At 33.6% G+C, this 21,744-nt stretch overlaps 1 protein-coding gene across 1 annotated transcript; it reads left to right on the top strand.

Moving 5' to 3' along the window:
- Window positions 1-1,429: 1,429 nt before the first annotated feature.
- LOC131470206 (uncharacterized) lies at window positions 1,430-3,340 on the top strand. The gene has a single exon (XM_058645872.1). It carries the CDS (start codon window positions 1,818-1,820, stop codon window positions 2,913-2,915), a length of 1,098 nt encoding a protein of 365 aa, XP_058501855.1. The 5' UTR covers window positions 1,430-1,817; the 3' UTR covers window positions 2,916-3,340.
- The last annotated feature ends 18,404 nt before the right edge of the window (window positions 3,341-21,744 follow it).

Here is a 21,744-nt window from a genome sequence, read left to right as displayed (position 1 = left end):
AATTGTGTTTTTTTTATTGTGCTGCTTCTAGTCCAGTTCATTCTATGTGTTGACGTTGAACCGTAGGGACATTCTTCTTGAGAGTGCAGCGTGGTACACTATATGAAAATGGCTGCATGGTTTACCAGATGTGAATGCAAAGTTTCTTGAGTTAAACACTAAAGTCAGTGGTTTGACCTTAAAGCAAGCAATGTGATGAATCAGTTGGAAAACGAAACAGCCCTGAAACCCACAGAATGTATTATCCCCTGCACAGCAATTGTCCCCATAATGTGCTGTTATTTATGAGTGAAATCTGAGTCCATCGAAAAACTGGAACCATGTACAAAGACCATTTCTCAACTCATTTTTCTTGTGCTAACTCGATTAGGAAGTGGGGAAGCGCTGAAACAGTGCAAAGCCGGGTCAGGAAACTGTTGCATCCGACAACCTTTGCTGCATTTGTGTTAGCTTCTGGTGCCAGGTTCTGCACGATGGAAGTGGTTCTTCAGACGTTGATTGGAAAAGGTGCAGAGATGGGACAAGGTACCGTCTGTGACTGAGGTCAGCAATGATGTAAAACACAAGCATGTCGCAGGTCTGCACCTCTTTTTAAAACTTGGATTTGTGAACCTGCTGCTTTCAACTAGGCACGCACAGCACACACATGTTCCTGTTTGAGTCGGCGGAGAAAATCCTTTAAGATATAATCTTTACAACATTTGTAAGTAGGAATTCATTGCACTCAGTTCTCAGTACACCCCCTTCCGAATAGCTAGCACGTTACATCAATCTTTTCCCTAGGCAAAAAAGTGTAATGATGGCGAGACCAAGAGAAACAGGTGTTCTTCTTGTTGTGGGTTTCTTTGAAGGTGTTGAGACGCACAGGACAGTGTGAATCATTGCTAATAGCATGGAATTATAGTTGTGGGGATGCAAAAATGAACTCATCGTAGTACCTGAGCCAACATAGTTACATTTGTACATTGGAGGGTTGTTTGTGCCATGAATTGTTTCACTAAACAATGAGAGGTTTACTGGAAAGGCTGTGAGGGATTTACTGAAAGCGTACTTGATTATAATGGTTGGGTATATTTAAAAGCAAAATGTTTATTTAATAATGTGAAAAAATGTTATGATAGTTTTAGATTCAGCAAATTAAAAACCTGGGGGAGCTGAAATGAACTGTCACTTGCAGACTTTCTGGATTATACCCACTGAACAATTGATGTCAGAATTTGACTGGATTTGCCCAGAGCCTGTGAATATTATTATTATTCAATATTATTATTGAAAAGAAAACCACTGTTGTGCTCTTTCTTTGTTTTACACAAAAATAAAAATTGAACAAAATATCAAATCTAAAATTAACGAACAGGAAATTCAAGCTGCATTTCACAATTTGTGAAATTGAAAATGGGCTTTTTAAAAACAGAAGTAAAACAAATGTCACATTCCGTTTAATGTTTTTTTTTAAGAAATCTTTTGACCACAACTGTGTTGTCATCAGGTCACGCTGAATGAGACACTGACTTATGTACATCAGCCATATATTTCTAAAGACATATTCCTGTGAGTGTAACAGCGATGGAAAATGTTAGTTTACACATGACGTTTATCAACTTCAGGGAACTGAAAGTAGACTCTTGGTTAATAGCGTTTCCTTCCTCCTGAGGCTTTACTTCTCTTGATGGGCATGAAGTTTATTATTGGAGTGGCAGTTGTGGGTGAAGTTGCAAACGTGAGGTCTAATCTTGATAGGGTCTGCTTCTCGATCACTGCCTAAATAGATTAGTGTTAAAATTCAGACAAGACATTCCAGTCTCTCCTCTTATATAATGGCGTGTTTTGCTGCCACACTTGGTATCGTTATTCTTTCAGGACACATCAAGCTCTCCGCAGCAAACAAGGAAGCCTGCGACCTCTATGCTGCAGTTGGACAGAGTCGGACTCTGCCTCTCGTCTACAAGGGACTGACAAACAAACACATCCTGAGGTGGACTCACAATAAGACAATAATCTTCTACAGAGAGAAAGGCAGAGTGTCTGTTGGAAAGACAGGGGACGTTTCTGCAACCGGAGATCTTCAGTTAAAGGCCGTACAGTTCTCGAGTGCAGGAGATTACCAAGCACATCTACTGCATCCAAATGGTACTTTTGCCCAATCGTGGATCGTCCGTCTCTGTGTCCTGAACAAGGTATCAAAACCTAAACTCACTTATGTCTGTGACTTCAAGTCCGGTGCTGTTAATCTAAACTGCAATGTAGCCAAACCCCAGGGTTTGTTGTTCTCATGGACACTTGATGACAAGACACTGCAAGGTGAAGAAAGACAAACTTTGAGTATATCACTGGCTCACTTGAAAGGAGTGAGGAACTTCACATGCAGTGTGGCAAACAATGTCAGCAAAGAGAGGAGTGATACTGTTTGTCCAGCCTGTAAAAGTCCATCACCATCTCCACAATCAAAGGAGCTCTGTTTTAAACCTGCGACTGTTGTGCTAGCCTTAGCAGGAGGATTGACTCTGATTGTGCTTTTGCTCATCATCACCATCACATTATGTTGCTGCCACAGACGTAATAAAACACAAAAGACACTCACAGGAAAAGGTGACGTCAGAATGCTTTCTCTAAACAAGCGAGGGTCAGGGTCCATCAGCCCCGACTATGAGACGATGCACCCGACTGAGAACACTACTCTTCCAAGCCATCAGCCTTCACTGAAAGCCTGTTACCAGGAAGTGTCTCAGCCTGACGCTCAGAGTGGAGGCACACCTCTGGATCTGCCCACAGCTGCTGAGACAAAACAACCTTCGCCTGACGCTCAGAGTGGAGGCACACCTCTGGATCTGCCCACAGCTGCTGAGACAAAACAACCTTCGCCTGTGCCCAAACCAAGGACCAAGAGTCCACATCAAACAGCTAAATTAACCTGAAACATGGACCTGTTATTGTGACCCAATACAACTGAACCAATATCAAGAAACTTTATTCTACATTTTTAATCAATGTCATTTTATCACTGTAAAAATGCAATATGTAAGGTATAGTGACAATGTAAATCTTTAAATGTGATGTGACTTATCTAATATGCTGTGGAAGTGATATTCTTTAACCATGTCTGTGCAACTGGCTTAAGAATAAGCATTTCATTTGTGTTTTAATACTCCTTTGTTTGGTCGACTAAAAATAGTGTTCGGGCTGTGTAGATAGTAACATATCAGAGAGAAACGGTGTGTTGATAGTTTTGAAACAGCATTTACAGCATTCACAAATGTATGTCCTTATCTCGTCGGAATTTTATTTCCTAATATCACCGTAAATAAGTTGGTGATAATAAATAAAGTTGCAAAGAATGATCTTTACATCTCTCATTTGTACGAGAACTACTTTAAGCCGCTTAATCCGTGTCAAACACTGCCTGTTGTTCCAGCATTTTACATGTCAGCATTCTTGCATTTATTAAAATGTGCTTGCTTGCAAGAAGTTATTACAGGGGGACAAAAATCAATAGAGGAATGGATTAGCTAAGGCAAATATCTGTTATCTCCACTGGGTAAGTGGTAATCCACACATGAAAGTGTTTGCTCTCTCGCCTAATGCTGTGTGACAGCCACATAATGGAATACCCCTGAGCGTCATTGCCCAAAACTTCCAAGCCAATGTCATCTTTTGTCAGGCCCTGCTCTGCTCCTGCTTCCATTACATGGCTGAAATTTCAGTCCAGCTGGCAGGGATTTGGCAGGGAAGCTGGTATGTGCTCCCGGAACAATGTCGTTTGTCTTTCTTGAGAAACACTGAGACTTGGCAAGCAACTCACTTGCCCTCACCAGCTACAATTAATGCCTGCTGCTGCAAGGCATTCTAGTGAGAACCTAGAGTTCTCACTAGAATGCAGGTTCAATCCATGTTTTCAGATTTTATTATGTAGTTACCAAAATGTCATAGTATAGTATGCTGTCCAAAATGTGGTAAAAATGTCATAGTATAGTATGTCGTCCAAAATTTGACCAAAATGTCATAGTTTAGTATGTCGTCCGAAATGTGGCAAAAATGTCATAGTTTAGTATGTCGTCCAAAATGTGGCAAAAATCTCATTGTTCAGTATGTCGTCCAAAATGTGGCAAAAATCTCATTGTTCAGTATGTCGTCCAAAATGTGGCAAAAATCTCATAGTTTAGTATGTCGTCCAAAATTTGACCAAAATGTCATAGTTTAGTATGTCGTCCAAAATTTGACCAAAATGTCATAGTTTAGTATGTCGTCCAAAATGTGGCAAAAATGTCATAGTTTAGTATGTCGTCCAAAATTTAACCAAAATGTCATAGTTTAGTATGTCGTCCAAAATGTGGCAAAAATGTCATAGTTTAGTATGTCGTCCAAAATGTGGCAAAAATGTCATCGTTTAGTATGTCGTCCAAAATGTGGCAAAAATGTCATAGTTTAGTATGTCGTCCAAAATGTGGCAAAAATGTCATAGTTTAGTATGTCGTCCAAAATGTGGCAAAAATGTCATCGTTTAGTATGTCGTCCAAAATGTGGCAAAAATGTCATAGTTTAGTATGTCGTCCAAAATTTGACCAAAATGTCATAGTTTAGTATGTCGTCCAAAATGTGGCAAAAATGTCATAGTTTAGTATGTCGTCCAAAATGTGGCAAAAATGTCATAGTTTAGTATGTCGTCCAAAATTTGACCAAAATGTCATAGTTTAGTATGTCGTCCAAAATGTGGCAAAAATGTCATCGTTTAGTATGTCGTCCAAAATGTGGCAAAAATGTCATAGTTTAGTATGTCGTCCAAAATTTGACCAAAATGTCATAGTTTAGTATGTCGTCCAAAATGTGGCAAAAATGTCATAGTTTAGTATGTCGTCCAAAATGTGGCAAAAATGTCATAGTTTAGTATGTTGTCCAAAATTTGACCAAAATGTCATAGTTTAGTATGTCGTCCAAAATTTGACCAAAATGTCATAGTTTAGTATGTCGTCCAAAATTTGACCAAAATGTCATAGTTTAGTATGTCGTCCAAAATGTGGCAAAAATGTCATAGTTTAGTATGTTGTCCAAAATTTGACCAAAATGTCATAGTTTAGTATGTCGTCCAAAATTTGCCCAAAATGTCATAGTTTAGTATGTCGTCCAAAATGTGGCAAAAATGTCATAGTTTAGTATGTCGTCCAAAATGTGGCAAAAATGTCATAGTTTAGTATGTCGTCCAAAATGTGGCAAAAATGTCATAGTTTAGTATGTCGTCCAAAATGTGGCAAAAATGTCATAGTTTAGTATGTCGTCCAAAATGTGGCAAAACTGTCATAGTTTAGTATGTCGTCCAAAATTTGACCAAAATGTCATAGTTTAGTATGTCGTCCAAAATGTGGCAAAAATGTCATAGTTTAGTATGTCGTCCAAAATGTGGCAAAAATGTCATAGTTTAGTATGTTGTCCAAAATTTGATCAAAATGTCATAGTTTAGTATGTCGTCCAAAATGTGGCAAAAATGTCATAGTTTAGTATGTTGTCCAAAATTTGACCAAAATGTCATAGTTTAGTATGTCGTCCAAAATTTGACCAAAATGTCATAGTTTAGTATGTCGTCCAAAATGTGGCAAAAATGTCATAGTTTAGTATGTCATCCAAAATGTGGCAAAAATGTCATAGTTTAGTATGTCGTCCAAAATGTGGCAAAAATGTCATAGTTTAGTATGTCGTCCAAAATGTGGCAAAAATGTCATAGTTTAGTATGTCGTCCAAAATGTGGCAAAACTGTCATAGTTTAGTATGTCGTCCAAAATTTGACCAAAATGTCATAGTTTAGTATGTCGTCCAAAAAATGGCAAAAATGTCATAGTTTAGTATGTCGTCCAAAATGTGGCAAAAATGTCATAGTTTAGTATGTTGTCCAAAATTTGATCAAAATGTCATAGTTTAGTATGTCGTCCAAAATGTGGCAAAAATGTCATAATTTAGACAAAGTTTAGCAAAAATATCCGAAACTTGGGATTGAACCCAGCACATTCTTGCAACAGTAATATTATTAAGACCGACTAACCACTACACCACCATAACAGTCAGGTCTCCAAATATGTATGTCTTTTTTAACTGATTTTGGACGACATACTATAGTATGACTTTTTTGACTGATTTCTAACTACATACTATAGTATGACTTTTTTGACTGATTTCGGACGACATACTATAGTATGACTTTTTTGAATGAATTTGGAAGACATACAATACTATGACTTTTTCGACTGATTTTGGACGACATACTGTACTATGACTTTTTTTGACTGATTTTGGATGACATACTATAGTATGACTTTTTTGACTGATTTCGGACGACATACTATAGTATGAGTTTTTTGTCAGATTTTGGACGACATACTATACTATGACATTTCTGTCTCATTTTGGACGACATACTATACTATGACATTTTTGTCAGATTTTGGACGACATACTATACTATGACATTTCTGTCTCATTTTGGACGACATGCTATACTATGACATTTTTGTCTCATTTTGGACGACATACTATACTATGACATTTTTGTCAGATTTTGGACGACATACTATACTATGACATTTTGGTCTCATTTTGGACGACATACTATACTATGACATTTTTGTCAGATTTTGGACGACATACTATACTATGACATTTTTGTCAGATTTTGGACGACATACTATACTATGACATTTCTGTCTCATTTTGGACGACATACTATACTATGACATTTTTGTCAGATTTTGGACGACATACTATACTATGACATTTTTGTCTCATTTTGGACGACATGCTATACTATGACATTTTTGTCAAATTTTGGAAGACATACTATACTATGACATTTTTGTCAAATTTTGGAAGACATACTATACTATGACATTTTGGTCAAATTTTGGACGACATACTATACTATGACATTTTTGTCAGATTTTGGACGACATACTATACTATGACATTTCTGTCTCATTTTGGACGACATACTATACTATGACATTTTTGTCAGATTTTGGACGACATACTATACTATGACATTTTTGTCAAATTTTGGACGACATACTATACTATGACATTTTGGTCAAATTTTGGACGACATACTATACTATGACATTTTTGTCAGATTTTGGACGACATACTATACTATGACATTTCTGTCTCATTTTGGACGACATACTATACTATGACATTTTTGTCAGATTTTGGACGACATACTATATTATGACATTTTTGTCAGATTTTGGACGACATACTATACTATGACATTTCTGTCTAATTTTGGACGACATACTATACTATGACATTTTTGTCAAATTTTGGACGACATGCTATACTATGACATTTTTGTCAAATTTTGGAAGACATACTATACTATGACATTTTTGTCAAATTTTGGAAGACATACTATACTATGACATTTTTGTCAAATTTTGGACGACATACTATACTATGACATTTTTGTCAGATTTTGGACGACATACTATACTATGACATTTCTGTCTCATTTTGGACGACATACTATACTATGACATTTTTGTCAGATTTTGGACGACATACTATACTATGACATTTTTGTCAGATTTTGGACGACATACTATACTATGACATTTCTGTCTCATTTTGGACGACATACTATACTATGACATTTTTGTCTCATTTTGGACGACATACTATACTATGACATTTTTGTCAGATTTTGGACGACATACTATACTATGACATTTTGGTCTCATTTTGGACGACATACTATACTATGACATTTCTGTCTCATTTTGGACGACATACTATACTATGACATTTTTGTCTCATTTTGGACGACATACTATACTATGACATTTTTGTCAGATTTTGGACGACATACTATACTATGACATTTTGGTCTCATTTTGGACGACATACTATACTATGACATTTTGGTCAAATTTTGGACGACATACTAAACTATGACATTTCTGTCTCATTTTGGACGACATACTATACTATGACATTTTTGTCTCATTTTGGACGACATACTATACTATGACATTTTTGTCAAATTTTGGACGACATACTATACTATGACATTTTTGTCAGATTTTGGACGACATACTATACTATGACATTTCTGTCTCATTTTGGACGACATACTATACTATGACATTTTTGTCAGATTTTGGACGACATACTATACTATGACATTTTGGTCTCATTTTGGACGACATACTATACTATGACATTTTGGTCAAATTTTGGACGACATACTAAACTATGACATTTTTGTCAGATTTTGGACGACATACTATACTATGACATTTCTGTCTCATTTTGGACGACATACTATACTATGACATTTTTGTCAGATTTTGGACGACATACTATACTATGACATTTTTGTCAGATTTTGGACGACATACTATACTATGACATTTCTGTCTCATTTTGGACGACATACTATACTATGACATTTTTGTCTCATTTTGGACGACATACTATACTATGACATTTTTGTCAGATTTTGGACGACATACTATACTGTGACATTTTGGTCTCATTTTGGACGACATACTATACTATGACATTTTGGTCAAATTTTGGACGACATACTAAACTATGACATTTCTGTCTCATTTTGGATGACATACTAAACTATGACATTTTTGTCAGATTTTGGACGACATACTATACTATGACATTTTTGTCAAATTTTGGACGACATACAATACTATGACATTTTGGTCAAATTTTGGACGACATACTAAACTATGACATTTTTGTCAAATTTTGGATGACATACTATACTATGACTTTTTTGTCAGATTTTGGACGACATACTATACTATGACATTTTTGTCAAATTTTGGAAGACATACTATACTATGATATTTTTGTCTCATTTTGGACGACATACTATACTATGACTTTTTTCAGTCCTTTTGAACAACATACCATGTCAATACAATTCCCACAGTTGGTGTAGTGGTTAGTTCTCTTGCCTTTCATTCTTAGGACAGGGGTGCGAGCCCTGGTTGTAGCAGTGGTCTTAATGCTAATTTTTTGAATGTTCTCTCCAACAACATAGTGACTTTCTTGTCAAAAAAGTCATACTATAGTATGTCGTCCAAAATCGTCCGACATACTAAACTATGACATTTTTGTCAAATTTTGGACGACATACTGTACTATGACATTTTTGTCAAATTTTGGACGACATACTGTACTATGACATTTTTGTCAGATTTTGGACGACATACTATACTATGACATTTTTGTCAGATTTTGGACGACATACTATACTATGACATTTCTGTCTCATTTTGGACGACATACTATACTATGACATTTTGGTCAAATTTTGGACGATATACTATACAATGACATTTCTGTCTCATTTTGGACGGCATACTATACTATGACATTTTTGTCAGATTTTGGACGACATACTATACTATGACATTTCTGTCTCATTTTGGACGACATACTATACTATGACATTTTTGTCAGATTTTGGATGACATACTATACTATGACATTTTGGTCAAATTTTGGACGACATACTAAACTATGACATTTTTGCCAAATTTTGGACGACATACTATACTATGACATTTTTGTCAGATTTTGGACGACATACTATACTATGACATTTTTGTCAGATTTTGGATGACATACTATACTATGACATTTTTGTCAAATTTTGGAAGACATACTATACTATGACATTTTGGTCAAATTTTGGACGACATACTATACTATGACATTTCTGTCTCATTTTGGACGACATACTATACTATGACATTTTTGTCAGATTTTGGACGACATACTATACTATGACATTTTTGTCAGATTTTGGATGACATACTATACTATGACATTTTTGTCAAATTTTGGAAGACATACAACACTATGACATTTTGGTCAAATTTTGGACGACATACTAAACTATGACATTTTGGTCAGATTTTGGACGACATACTATACTATGACATTTTGGTCAAATTTTGGACGACATACTATACTATGACATTTTGGTCAAATTTTGGACGACATACTAAACTATGACATTTTTGTCAGATTTTGGACGACATACTATACTATGACATTTTTGTCAGATTTTGGATGACATACTATACTATGACATTTTTGTCAAATTTTGGAAGACATACTATACTATGACATTTTGGTCAAATTTTGGACGACATACTATACTATGACATTTCTGTCTCATTTTGGACGACATACTATACTATGACATTTTTGTCAGATTTTGGACGACATACTATACTATGACATTTTTGTCAGATTTTGGATGACATACTATACTATGACATTTTTGTCAAATTTTGGAAGACATACTATACTATGACATTTTGGTCAAATTTTGGACGACATACTAAACTATGACATTTTGGTCAGATTTTGGACGACATACTATACTATGACATTTTGGTCAAATTTTGGACGACATACTATACTATGACATTTTGGTCAAATTTTGGACGACATACTAAACTATGACATTTTTGTCAGATTTTGGACGACATACTATACTATGACATTTTTGTCAGATTTTGGACGACATACTATACTATGACATTTCTGTCTCATTTTGGACGACATACTATACTATGACATTTTTGTCAGATTTTGGATGACATACTATACTATGACATTTTTGTCAAATTTTGGAAGACATACTATACTATGACATTTTGGGCAAATTTTGGACGACATACTATACTATGACATTTTGGTCTCATTTTGGACGACATACTATACTATGACATTTCTGTCTCATTTTGGACGACATACTATACTATGACATTTTTGTCTCATTTTGGACGACATACTATACTATGACATTTTTGTCAGATTTTGGACGACATACTATACTATGACATTTTGGTCTCATTTTGGACGACATACTATACTATGACATTTTGGTCAAATTTTGGACGACATACTAAACTATGACATTTCTGTCTCATTTTGGACGACATACTATACTATGACATTTTTGTCTCATTTTGGACGACATACTATACTATGACATTTTTGTCAGATTTTGGACGACATACTATACTATGACATTTTGGTCTCATTTTGGACGACATACTATACTATGACATTTCTGTCTCATTTTGGACGACATACTATACTATGACATTTTTGTCTCATTTTGGACGACATACTATACTATGACATTTTTGTCAGATTTTGGACGACATACTATACTATGACATTTGGTCTCATTTTGGACGACATACTATACTATGACATTTTGGTCAAATTTTGGACGACATACTAAACTATGATATTTTTGTCAAATTTTGGACGACATACTATACTATGACATTTTTGTCAGATTTTGGACGACATACTATACTATGACATTTTTGTCAGATTTTGGACGACATACTATACTATGACATTTTTGTCAGATTTTGGACGACATACTATACTATGACATTTCTGTCTCATTTTGGACGACATACTATACTATGACATTTTTGTCAGATTTTGGATGACATACTATACTATGACATTTTTGTCTCATTTTGGACGACATACTATACTATGACATTTTTGTCAGATTTTGGACGACATACTATACTATGACATTTTGGTCTCATTTTGGACGACATACTATACTATGACATTTTGGTCAAATTTTGGACGACATACTAAACTATGACATTTCTGTCTCATTTTGGACGACATACTATACTATGACATTTTTGTCTCATTTTGGACGACATACTATACTATGACATTTTTGTCAGATTTTGGACGACATACTATACTATGACATTTTGGTCTCATTTTGGACGACATACTATACTATGACATTTCTGTCTCATTTTGGACGACATACTATACTATGACATTTTTGTCTCATTTTGGACGACATACTATACTATGACATTTTTGTCAGATTTTGGACGACATACTATACTATGACATTTGGTCTCATTTTGGACGACATACTATACTATGACATTTTGGTCAAATTTTGGACGACATACTAAACTATGACATTTTTGTCAAATTTTGGACGACATACTATACTATGACATTTTTGTCAGATTTTGGACGACATACTATACTATGACATTTTTGTCAGATTTTGGACGACATACTATACTATGACATTTTTGTCAGATTTTGGACGACATACTATACTATGACATTTTGGTCTCATTTTGGACGACATACTATACTATGACATTTTTGTCAGATTTTGGACGACATACTATACTATGACATTTTTGTCAGATTTTGGACGACATACTATACTATGACATTTCTGTCTCATTTTGGACGACATACTATACTATGACATTTTTGTCAGATTTTGGACGACATACTATACTATGACATTTTTGTCTCATTTTGGACGACATGCTATACTATGACATTTTTGTCAAATTTTGGAAGACATACTATACTATGACATTTTTGTCAAATTTTGGAAGACATACTATACTATGACATTTTTGTCAAATTTTGGACGACATACTATACTATGACATTTTTGTCAGATTTTGGACGACATACTATACTATGACATTTCTGTCCCATTTTGGACGACATACTATACTATGACATTTTTGTCAGATTTTGGACGACATACTATACTATGACATTTCTGTCTCATTTTGGACGACATACTATACTATGACATTTTTGTCTCATTTTGGACGACATACTATACTATGACATTTTTGTCAGATTTTGGACGACATACTATACTATGACATTTTGGTCTCATTTTGGACGACATACTATACTATGACATTTCTGTCTCATTTTGGACGACATACTATACTATGACATTTTTGTCAGATTTTGGACGACATACTATACTATGACATTTTGGTCTCATTTTGGACGACATACTATACTATGACATTTCTGTCTCATTTTGGACGACATACTATACTATGACATTTTTGTCTCATTTTGGACGACATACTAAACTATGACATTTTTGTCAGATTTTGGACGACATACTATACTATGACATTTTTGTCAGATTTTGGACGACATACTATACTATGACATTTCTGTCTCATTTTGGACGACATACTATACTATGACATTTTTGTCTCATTTTGGACGACATACTATACTATGACATTTTTGTCAGATTTTGGACGACATACTATACTATGACATTTTTGTCAGATTTCGGACGACATACTATACTATGACATTTCTGTCTCATTTTGGACGACATACTATACTATGACATTTTTGTCTCATTTTGGACGACATACTATACTATGACATTTTTGTCAGATTTTGGACGACATACTATACTGTGACATTTTGGTCTCATTTTGGACGACATACTATACTATGACATTTTGGTCAAATTTTGGACGACATACTAAACTATGACATTTCTGTCTCATTTTGGATGACATACTAAACTATGACATTTTTGTCAGATTTTGGACGACATACTATACTATGACATTTTTGTCAAATTTTGGACGACATACAATACTATGACATTTTGGTCAAATTTTGGACGACATACTAAACTATGACATTTTTGTCAAATTTTGGATGACATACTATACTATGACTTTTTTGTCAGATTTTGGACGACATACTATACTATGACATTTTTGTCAAATTTTGGAAGACATACTATACTATGATATTTTTGTCTCATTTTGGACGACATACTATACTATGACTTTTTTCAGTCCTTTTGAACAACATACCATGTCAATACAATTCCCACAGTTGGTGTAGTGGTTAGTTCTCTTGCCTTTCATTCTTAGGACAGGGGTTCGAGCCCTGGTTGTAGCAGTGGTCTTAATGCTAATTTTTTGAATGTTCTCTCCAACAACATAGTGACTTTCTTGTCAAAAAAGTCATACTATAGTATGTCGTCCAAAATCGTCCGACATACTAAACTATGACATTTTTGTCAAATTTTGGACGACATACTGTACTATGACATTTTTGTCAAATTTTGGACGACATACTGTACTATGACATTTTTGTCAGATTTTGGACGACATACTATACTATGACATTTTTGTCAGATTTTGGACGACATACTATACTATGACATTTCTGTCTCATTTTGGACGACATACTATACTATGACATTTTGGTCAAATTTTGGACGACATACTAAACTATGACATTTTTGTCAAATTTTGGACGACATACTATACTATGACATTTTTGTCAGATTTTGGATGACATACTATACTATGACATTTTTGTCAAATTTTGGAAGACATACTATACTATGACATTTTGGTCAAATTTTGGACGACATACTATACTATGACATTTCTGTCTCATTTTGGACGACATACTATACTATGACATTTTTGTCAGATTTTGGACGACATACTATACTATGACATTTTTGTCAGATTTTGGATGACATACTATACTATGACATTTTTGTCAAATTTTGGAAGACATACTATACTATGACATTTTGGTCAAATTTTGGACGACATACTAAACTATGACATTTTGGTCAGATTTTGGACGACATACTATACTATGACATTTTGGTCAAATTTTGGACGACATACTATACTATGACATTTTGGTCAAATTTTGGACGACATACTAAACTATGACATTTTTGTCAGATTTTGGACGACATACTATACTATGACATTTTTGTCAGATTTTGGACGACATACTATACTATGACATTTCTGTCTCATTTTGGACGACATACTATACTATGACATTTTTGTCAGATTTTGGATGACATACTATACTATGACATTTTTGTCAAATTTTGGAAGACATACTATACTATGACATTTTGGGCAAATTTTGGACGACATACTATACTATGACATTTTGGTCTCATTTTGGACGACATACTATACTATGACATTTCTGTCTCATTTTGGACGACATACTATACTATGACATTTTTGTCTCATTTTGGACGACATACTATACTATGACATTTTTGTCAGATTTTGGACGACATACTATACTATGACATTTTGGTCTCATTTTGGACGACATACTATACTATGACATTTTGGTCAAATTTTGGACGACATACTAAACTATGACATTTCTGTCTCATTTTGGACGACATACTATACTATGACATTTTTGTCTCATTTTGGACGACATACTATACTATGACATTTTTGTCAGATTTTGGACGACATACTATACTATGACATTTTGGTCTCATTTTGGACGACATACTATACTATGACATTTCTGTCTCATTTTGGACGACATACTATACTATGACATTTTTGTCTCATTTTGGACGACATACTATACTATGACATTTTTGTCAGATTTTGGACGACATACTATACTATGACATTTGGTCTCATTTTGGACGACATACTATACTATGACATTTTGGTCAAATTTTGGACGACATACTAAACTATGACATTTTTGTCAAATTTTGGACGACATACTATACTATGACATTTTTGTCAGATTTTGGACGACATACTATACTATGACATTTTTGTCAGATTTTGGACGACATACTATACTATGACATTTTTGTCAGATTTTGGACGACATACTATACTATGACATTTTGGTCTCATTTTGGACGACATACTATACTATGACATTTTTGTCAGATTTTGGACGACATACTATACTATGACATTTTTGTCAGATTTTGGACGACATACTATACTATGACATTTCTGTCTCATTTTGGACGACATACTATACTATGACATTTTTGTCAGATTTTGGACGACATACTATACTATGACATTTTTGTCTCATTTTGGACGACATGCTATACTATGACATTTTTGTCAAATTTTGGAAGACATACTATACTATGACATTTTTGTCAAATTTTGGAAGACATACTATACTATGACATTTTTGTCAAATTTTGGACGACATACTATACTATGACATTTTTGTCAGATTTTGGACGACATACTATACTATGACATTTTTGTCAGATTTTGGATGACATACTATACTATGACATTTTTGTCAAATTTTGGAAGACATACTATACTATGACATTTTGGTCAAATTTTGGACGACATACTATACTATGACATTTCTGTCTCATTTTGGGCGACATACTATACTATGACATTTTTGTCAGATTTTGGACGACATACTATACTATGACATTTTTGTCAGATTTTGGATGACATACTATACTATGACATTTTTGTCAAATTTTGGAAGACATACTATACTATGACATTTTGGTCAAATTTTGGACGACATACTAAACTATGACATTTTGGTCAGATTTTGGACGACATACTATACTATGACATTTTGGTCAAATTTTGGACGACATACTATACTATGACATTTTGGTCAAATTTTGGACGACATACTAAACTATGACATTTTTGTCAGATTTTGGACGACATACTATACTATGACATTTTTGTCAGATTTTGGACGACATACTATACTATGACATTTCTGTCTCATTTTGGACGACATACTATACTATGACATTTTGGTCTCATTTTGGATGACATACTATACTATGACATTTTTGTCAGATTTTGGATGACATACTATACTATGACATTTTTGTCAGATTTTGGATGACATACTATACTATGACATTTTTGTCAAATTTTGGAAGACATACTATACTATGACATTTTGGGCAAATTTTGGACGACATACTATACTATGACATTTTGGTCTCATTTTGGACGACATACTATACTATGACATTTCTGTCTCATTTTGGACGACATACTATACTATGACATTTTTGTCAGATTTTGGACGACATACTATACTATGACATTTTTGTATGCTTTCGAACAACATACTATGTCAATACAATTTCCACAGTTGGTTTAGTGGTTAGTTCTCCTGCCTTTCATCCTTAGGCCGGGGGTTTCGAGCCCTGGTTGTAGCAATTTTTTTGGATGTTCTCTCCAACAACATAGTGACTTTTTTGTCAAAAAAGTCATACTATAGTATCTCGTCCAAATTCAGTCAAAAAAGTCATAACATAGTATGTCGTCCAAAATCAATCAAAAAAGTCATAGTATAGTATGTCGTCCAAAATCAGTCAAAAAAGTCACACTATAGGATGTCTTCCAAAATCAGTCAAAAAAGTCACACTATAGGATGTGGTCCAAAATCAGTCAAAAAAGTCATAGTATAGTATGTCATCCAAAATCAGTCGAAAAAGTCATAGTATAGTATGTCGTCCAAATTAAGTCAAAAAAGTCATAGTATAGTATGTCGTCCAAAATCAGTCAAAAAAAGTCATAGTATAGTATGTCGTCCAAAATCGGACAAAAATGTCATAGTATAGTATGTCGTCCAAAATTAGACAAAAATGTCATAGTATAGCATGTCGTCCAAAATCTGACAAAAAAGTCATACAATAGTATGTCGTCCAAATTCAGTCAAAAATGTCATACTATAGGATGTCGTCCAAAATCAGACAAAAAAGTCATAGTATAGTATGTCGTCCAAAATGAGACAAAAATATCATAGTATAGTATGTCTTCCAAAATTTGAAAAAAATGTCATAGTATAGTATGTCGTCCAAAATGAGACAAAAAAGTCACACTATAGGATGTCGTCCAAAATCAGTCAAAAAAGTCATGCTATAGTATGTCTTCCAAAATCAGTCAAAAAAGTCACACTATAGGATGTCGTCCAAAATCAGTCAAAAAAGTCATACTATAGTATGTCGTCCAAAATCAGACAAAAAAGTCACACTATAGGATGTCGTCCAAAATCAGTCAAAAAAGTCATACTATAGTATGTCTTCCAAAATCAGTCAAAAAAGTCACACTATAGGATGTCGTCCAAAATCAGTCAAAAAAGTCATAGTATAGTATGTCGTCCAAAATCAGTCAAAAAAGTCATGGTATAGTATGTCGTCCAAATTCAGTCAAAAAAGTCATGGTATAGTATGTCGTCCAAATTCAGTCAAAAAAAGTCATAGTATAGTATGTCGTCCAAAATCCGTCAAAAAAGTCATAGTATAATATGTCGTCCAAATTCACTCAAAAAAGTCATACTATAGTATGTCGTCCAAAATTAGTCAAAAAAATTCATAGTATAGTATGTCGTCCAAATTAAGTCAAAAAAGTCATAGTATATAGTAGGTCATCCAAAATCAATCAAAAAAGTCATAGTATAGTATGTTGTCCAAAATCAATCAAAAAATTCATAGTATAGTATGTGGTCCAAAATCAGTCAAAACATTCATAGTATAGTATGTCATCCAAAATCAGTCGAAAAAGTCATAGTATAGTATGTCGTCCAAATTAAGTCAAAAAAGTCATAGTATAGTATGTCATCCAAAATCAGTCGAAAAAGTCATAGTATAGTATGTCGTCCAAATTAAGTCAAAAAAGTCATCGTATAGTATGTCGTCCAAAATCAGTCAAAAAAAGTCATAGTATAGTATGTCGTCCAAAATTAGACAAAAATGGCATAGTATAGCATGTCGTCCAAAATCTGACAAAAAAGTCATACAATAGTATGTCGTCCAAATTCAGTCAAAAATGTCATACTATAGGATGTCGTCCAAAATCAGACAAAAAAGTCATAGTATAGTATGTCGTCCAAAATGAGACAAAAATATCATAGTATAGTATGTCTTCCAAAATTTGACAAAAATGTCATAGTATAGTATGTCGTCCAAAATGAGACAAAAAAGTCACACTATAGGATGTCGTCCAAATCAGTCAAAAAAGTCATAGTATAGTATGTCGTCCAAAATCAGTCAAAAAAGTCATGGTATAGTATGTCGTCCAAATTCAGTCAAAAAAGTCATGGTATAGTATGTCGTCCAAATTCAGTCAAAAAAAGTCATAGTATAGTATGTCATCCAAAATCAGTCAAAAAAAGTCATAGTATAGTATGTCGTCCAAAATCGGACAAAAATGTCATAGTATAGTATGTCGTCCAAAATTAGACAAAAATGTCATAGTATAGCATGTCGTCCAAAATCTGACAAAAAAGTCATACAATAGTATGTCGTCCAAATTCAGTCAAAAATGTCATACTATAGGATGTCGTCCAAAATCAGACAAAAAAGTCATAGTATAGTATGTCGTCCAAAATGAGACAAAAATATCATAGTATAGTATGTCTTCCAAAATTTGAAAAAAATGTCATAGTATAGTATGTCGTCCAAAATGAGACAAAAAAGTCACACTATAGGATGTCGTCCAAAATCAGTCAAAAAAGTCATGCTATAGTATGTCTTCCAAAATCAGTCAAAAAAGTCACACTATAGGATGTCGTCCAAAATCAGTCAAAAAAGTCATACTATAGTATGTCGTCCAAAATCAGACAAAAAAGTCACACTATAGGATGTCGTCCAAAATCAGTCAAAAAAGTCATACTATAGTATGTCTTCCAAAATCAGTCAAAAAAGTCACACTATAGGATGTCGTCCAAAATCAGTCAAAAAAGTCATAGTATAGTATGTCGTCCAAAATCAGTCAAAAAAGTCATGGTATAGTATGTCGTCCAAATTCAGTCAAAAAAGTCATGGTATAGTATGTCGTCCAAATTCAGTCAAAAAAAGTCATAGTATAGTATGTCGTCCAAAATCCGTCAAAAAAGTCATAGTATAATATGTCGTCCAAATTCACTCAAAAAAGTCATACTATAGTATGTCGTCCAAAATTAGTCAAAAAAATTCATAGTATAGTATGTCGTCCAAATTAAGTCAAAAAAGTCATAGTATATAGTAGGTCATCCAAAATCAATCAAAAAAGTCATAGTATAGTATGTTGTCCAAAATCAATCAAAAAATTCATAGTATAGTATGTGGTCCAAAATCAGTCAAAACATTCATAGTATAGTATGTCATCCAAAATCAGTCGAAAAAGTCATAGTATAGTATGTCGTCCAAATTAAGTCAAAAAAGTCATAGTATAGTATGTCATCCAAAATCAGTCGAAAAAGTCATAGTATAGTATGTCGTCCAAATTAAGTCAAAAAAGTCATCGTATAGTATGTCGTCCAAAATCAGTCAAAAAAAGTCATAGTATAGTATGTCGTCCAAAATTAGACAAAAATGGCATAGTATAGCATGTCGTCCAAAATCTGACAAAAAAGTCATACAATAGTATGTCGTCCAAATTCAGTCAAAAATGTCATACTATAGGATGTCGTCCAAAATCAGACAAAAAAGTCATAGTATAGTATGTCGTCCAAAATGAGACAAAAATATCATAGTATAGTATGTCTTCCAAAATTTGACAAAAATGTCATAGTATAGTATGTCGTCCAAAATGAGACAAAAAAGTCACACTATAGGATGTCGTCCAAAATCAGTCAAAAAAGTCATACTATAGTATGTCTTCCAAAATCAGTCAAAAAAGTCACACTATAGGATGTCGTCCAAAATCAGTCAAAAAAGTCATACTATAGTATGTCGTCCAAAATGAGACAAAAAGGTCACACTATAGGATGTCGTCCAAAATCAGTCAAAAAAGTCATACTATAGTATGTCTTCCAAAATCAGTCAAAAAAGTCACACTATAGGATGTCGTCCAAATCAGTCAAAAAAGTCATAGTATAGTATGTCGTCCAAAATCAGTCAAAAAAGTCATGGTATAGTATGTCGTCCAAATTCAGTCAAAAAAGTCATGGTATAGTATGTCGTCCAAATTCAGTCAAAAAAAGTCATAGTATAGTATGTCATCCAAAATCTGTCAAAAAAGTCATAGTATAATATGTCGTCCAAATTCAGTCAAAAAAGTCATACTATAGTATGTCGTCCAAAATTAGTCAAAAAAATTCATAGTATAGTATGTCGTCCAAATTAAGTCAAAAAAGTCATAGTATATAGTAGGTCATCCAAAATCAATCAAAAAAGTCATAGTATAGTATGTTGTCCAAAATCAATCAAAAAAGTCATAGTATAGTATGTTGTCCAAAATCAATCAAAAAATTCATAGTATAGTATGTCGTCCAAAATCAGTTAAAACATTCATAGTATAGTATGTTGTCCAAATTCAGTCAAAAAAGTCAGACTATAGTATGTCGTCCAAAATCAGTCAAAAAAGTCATAGTATAGTATGTCGTCCAAAATCAGTCAAAAAAGTCATACTATAGTATGTCGTCCAAAATTAGTCCAAAAAATTCATAGTATAGTATGTCGTCCAAATTAAGTCAAAAAAGTCATAGTATAGTATGTCGTCCAAAATTAGTCAAAAAAGTCATAGTATAGTATGTCGTCCAAAATCGGACAAAAATGTCATAGTATAGTATGTCGTCCAAAATCAGTTAAAACATTCATAGTATAGTATGTTGTCCAAATTCAGTCAAAAAAGTCAGACTATAGTATGTCGTCCAAAATCAGTCAAAAAAGTCATAGTATAGTATGTCGTCCAAAATCAGTCAAAAAAGTCATACTATAGTATGTCGTCCAAAATTAGTCCAAAAAATTCATAGTATAGTATGTCGTCCAAATTAAGTCAAAAAAGTCATAGTATAGTATGTCGTCCAAAATTAGTCAAAAAAGTCATAGTATAGTATGTCGTCCAAAATTAGTCAAAAAAGTCATAGTATAGTAGGTCATCCAAAATCAATCAAAAAAGTCATAGTATAGTATGTTGTCCAAAATCAATCAAAAAAGTCATAGTATAGTATGTTGTCCAAAATTTGTCCAAAAAGTCATACTATAGTATGTGGTCCAAAATCAGTTAAAACATTCATAGTATAGTATGTTGTCCAAATTCAGTCAAAAAAGTCAGACTATAGTATGTCGTCCAAAATCAGTCAAAAAAGTCATAGTGTAGTATGTCGTCCAAA

Source organism: Solea solea, chromosome 12, assembly GCF_958295425.1.
Source record: "Solea solea chromosome 12, fSolSol10.1, whole genome shotgun sequence".
Taxonomy (NCBI): domain Eukaryota; kingdom Metazoa; phylum Chordata; class Actinopteri; order Pleuronectiformes; family Soleidae; genus Solea; species Solea solea.
The sequence above is the reverse complement of the archived record's forward strand: the minus strand, read 5'-3'. Positions and strand labels throughout refer to the sequence as shown.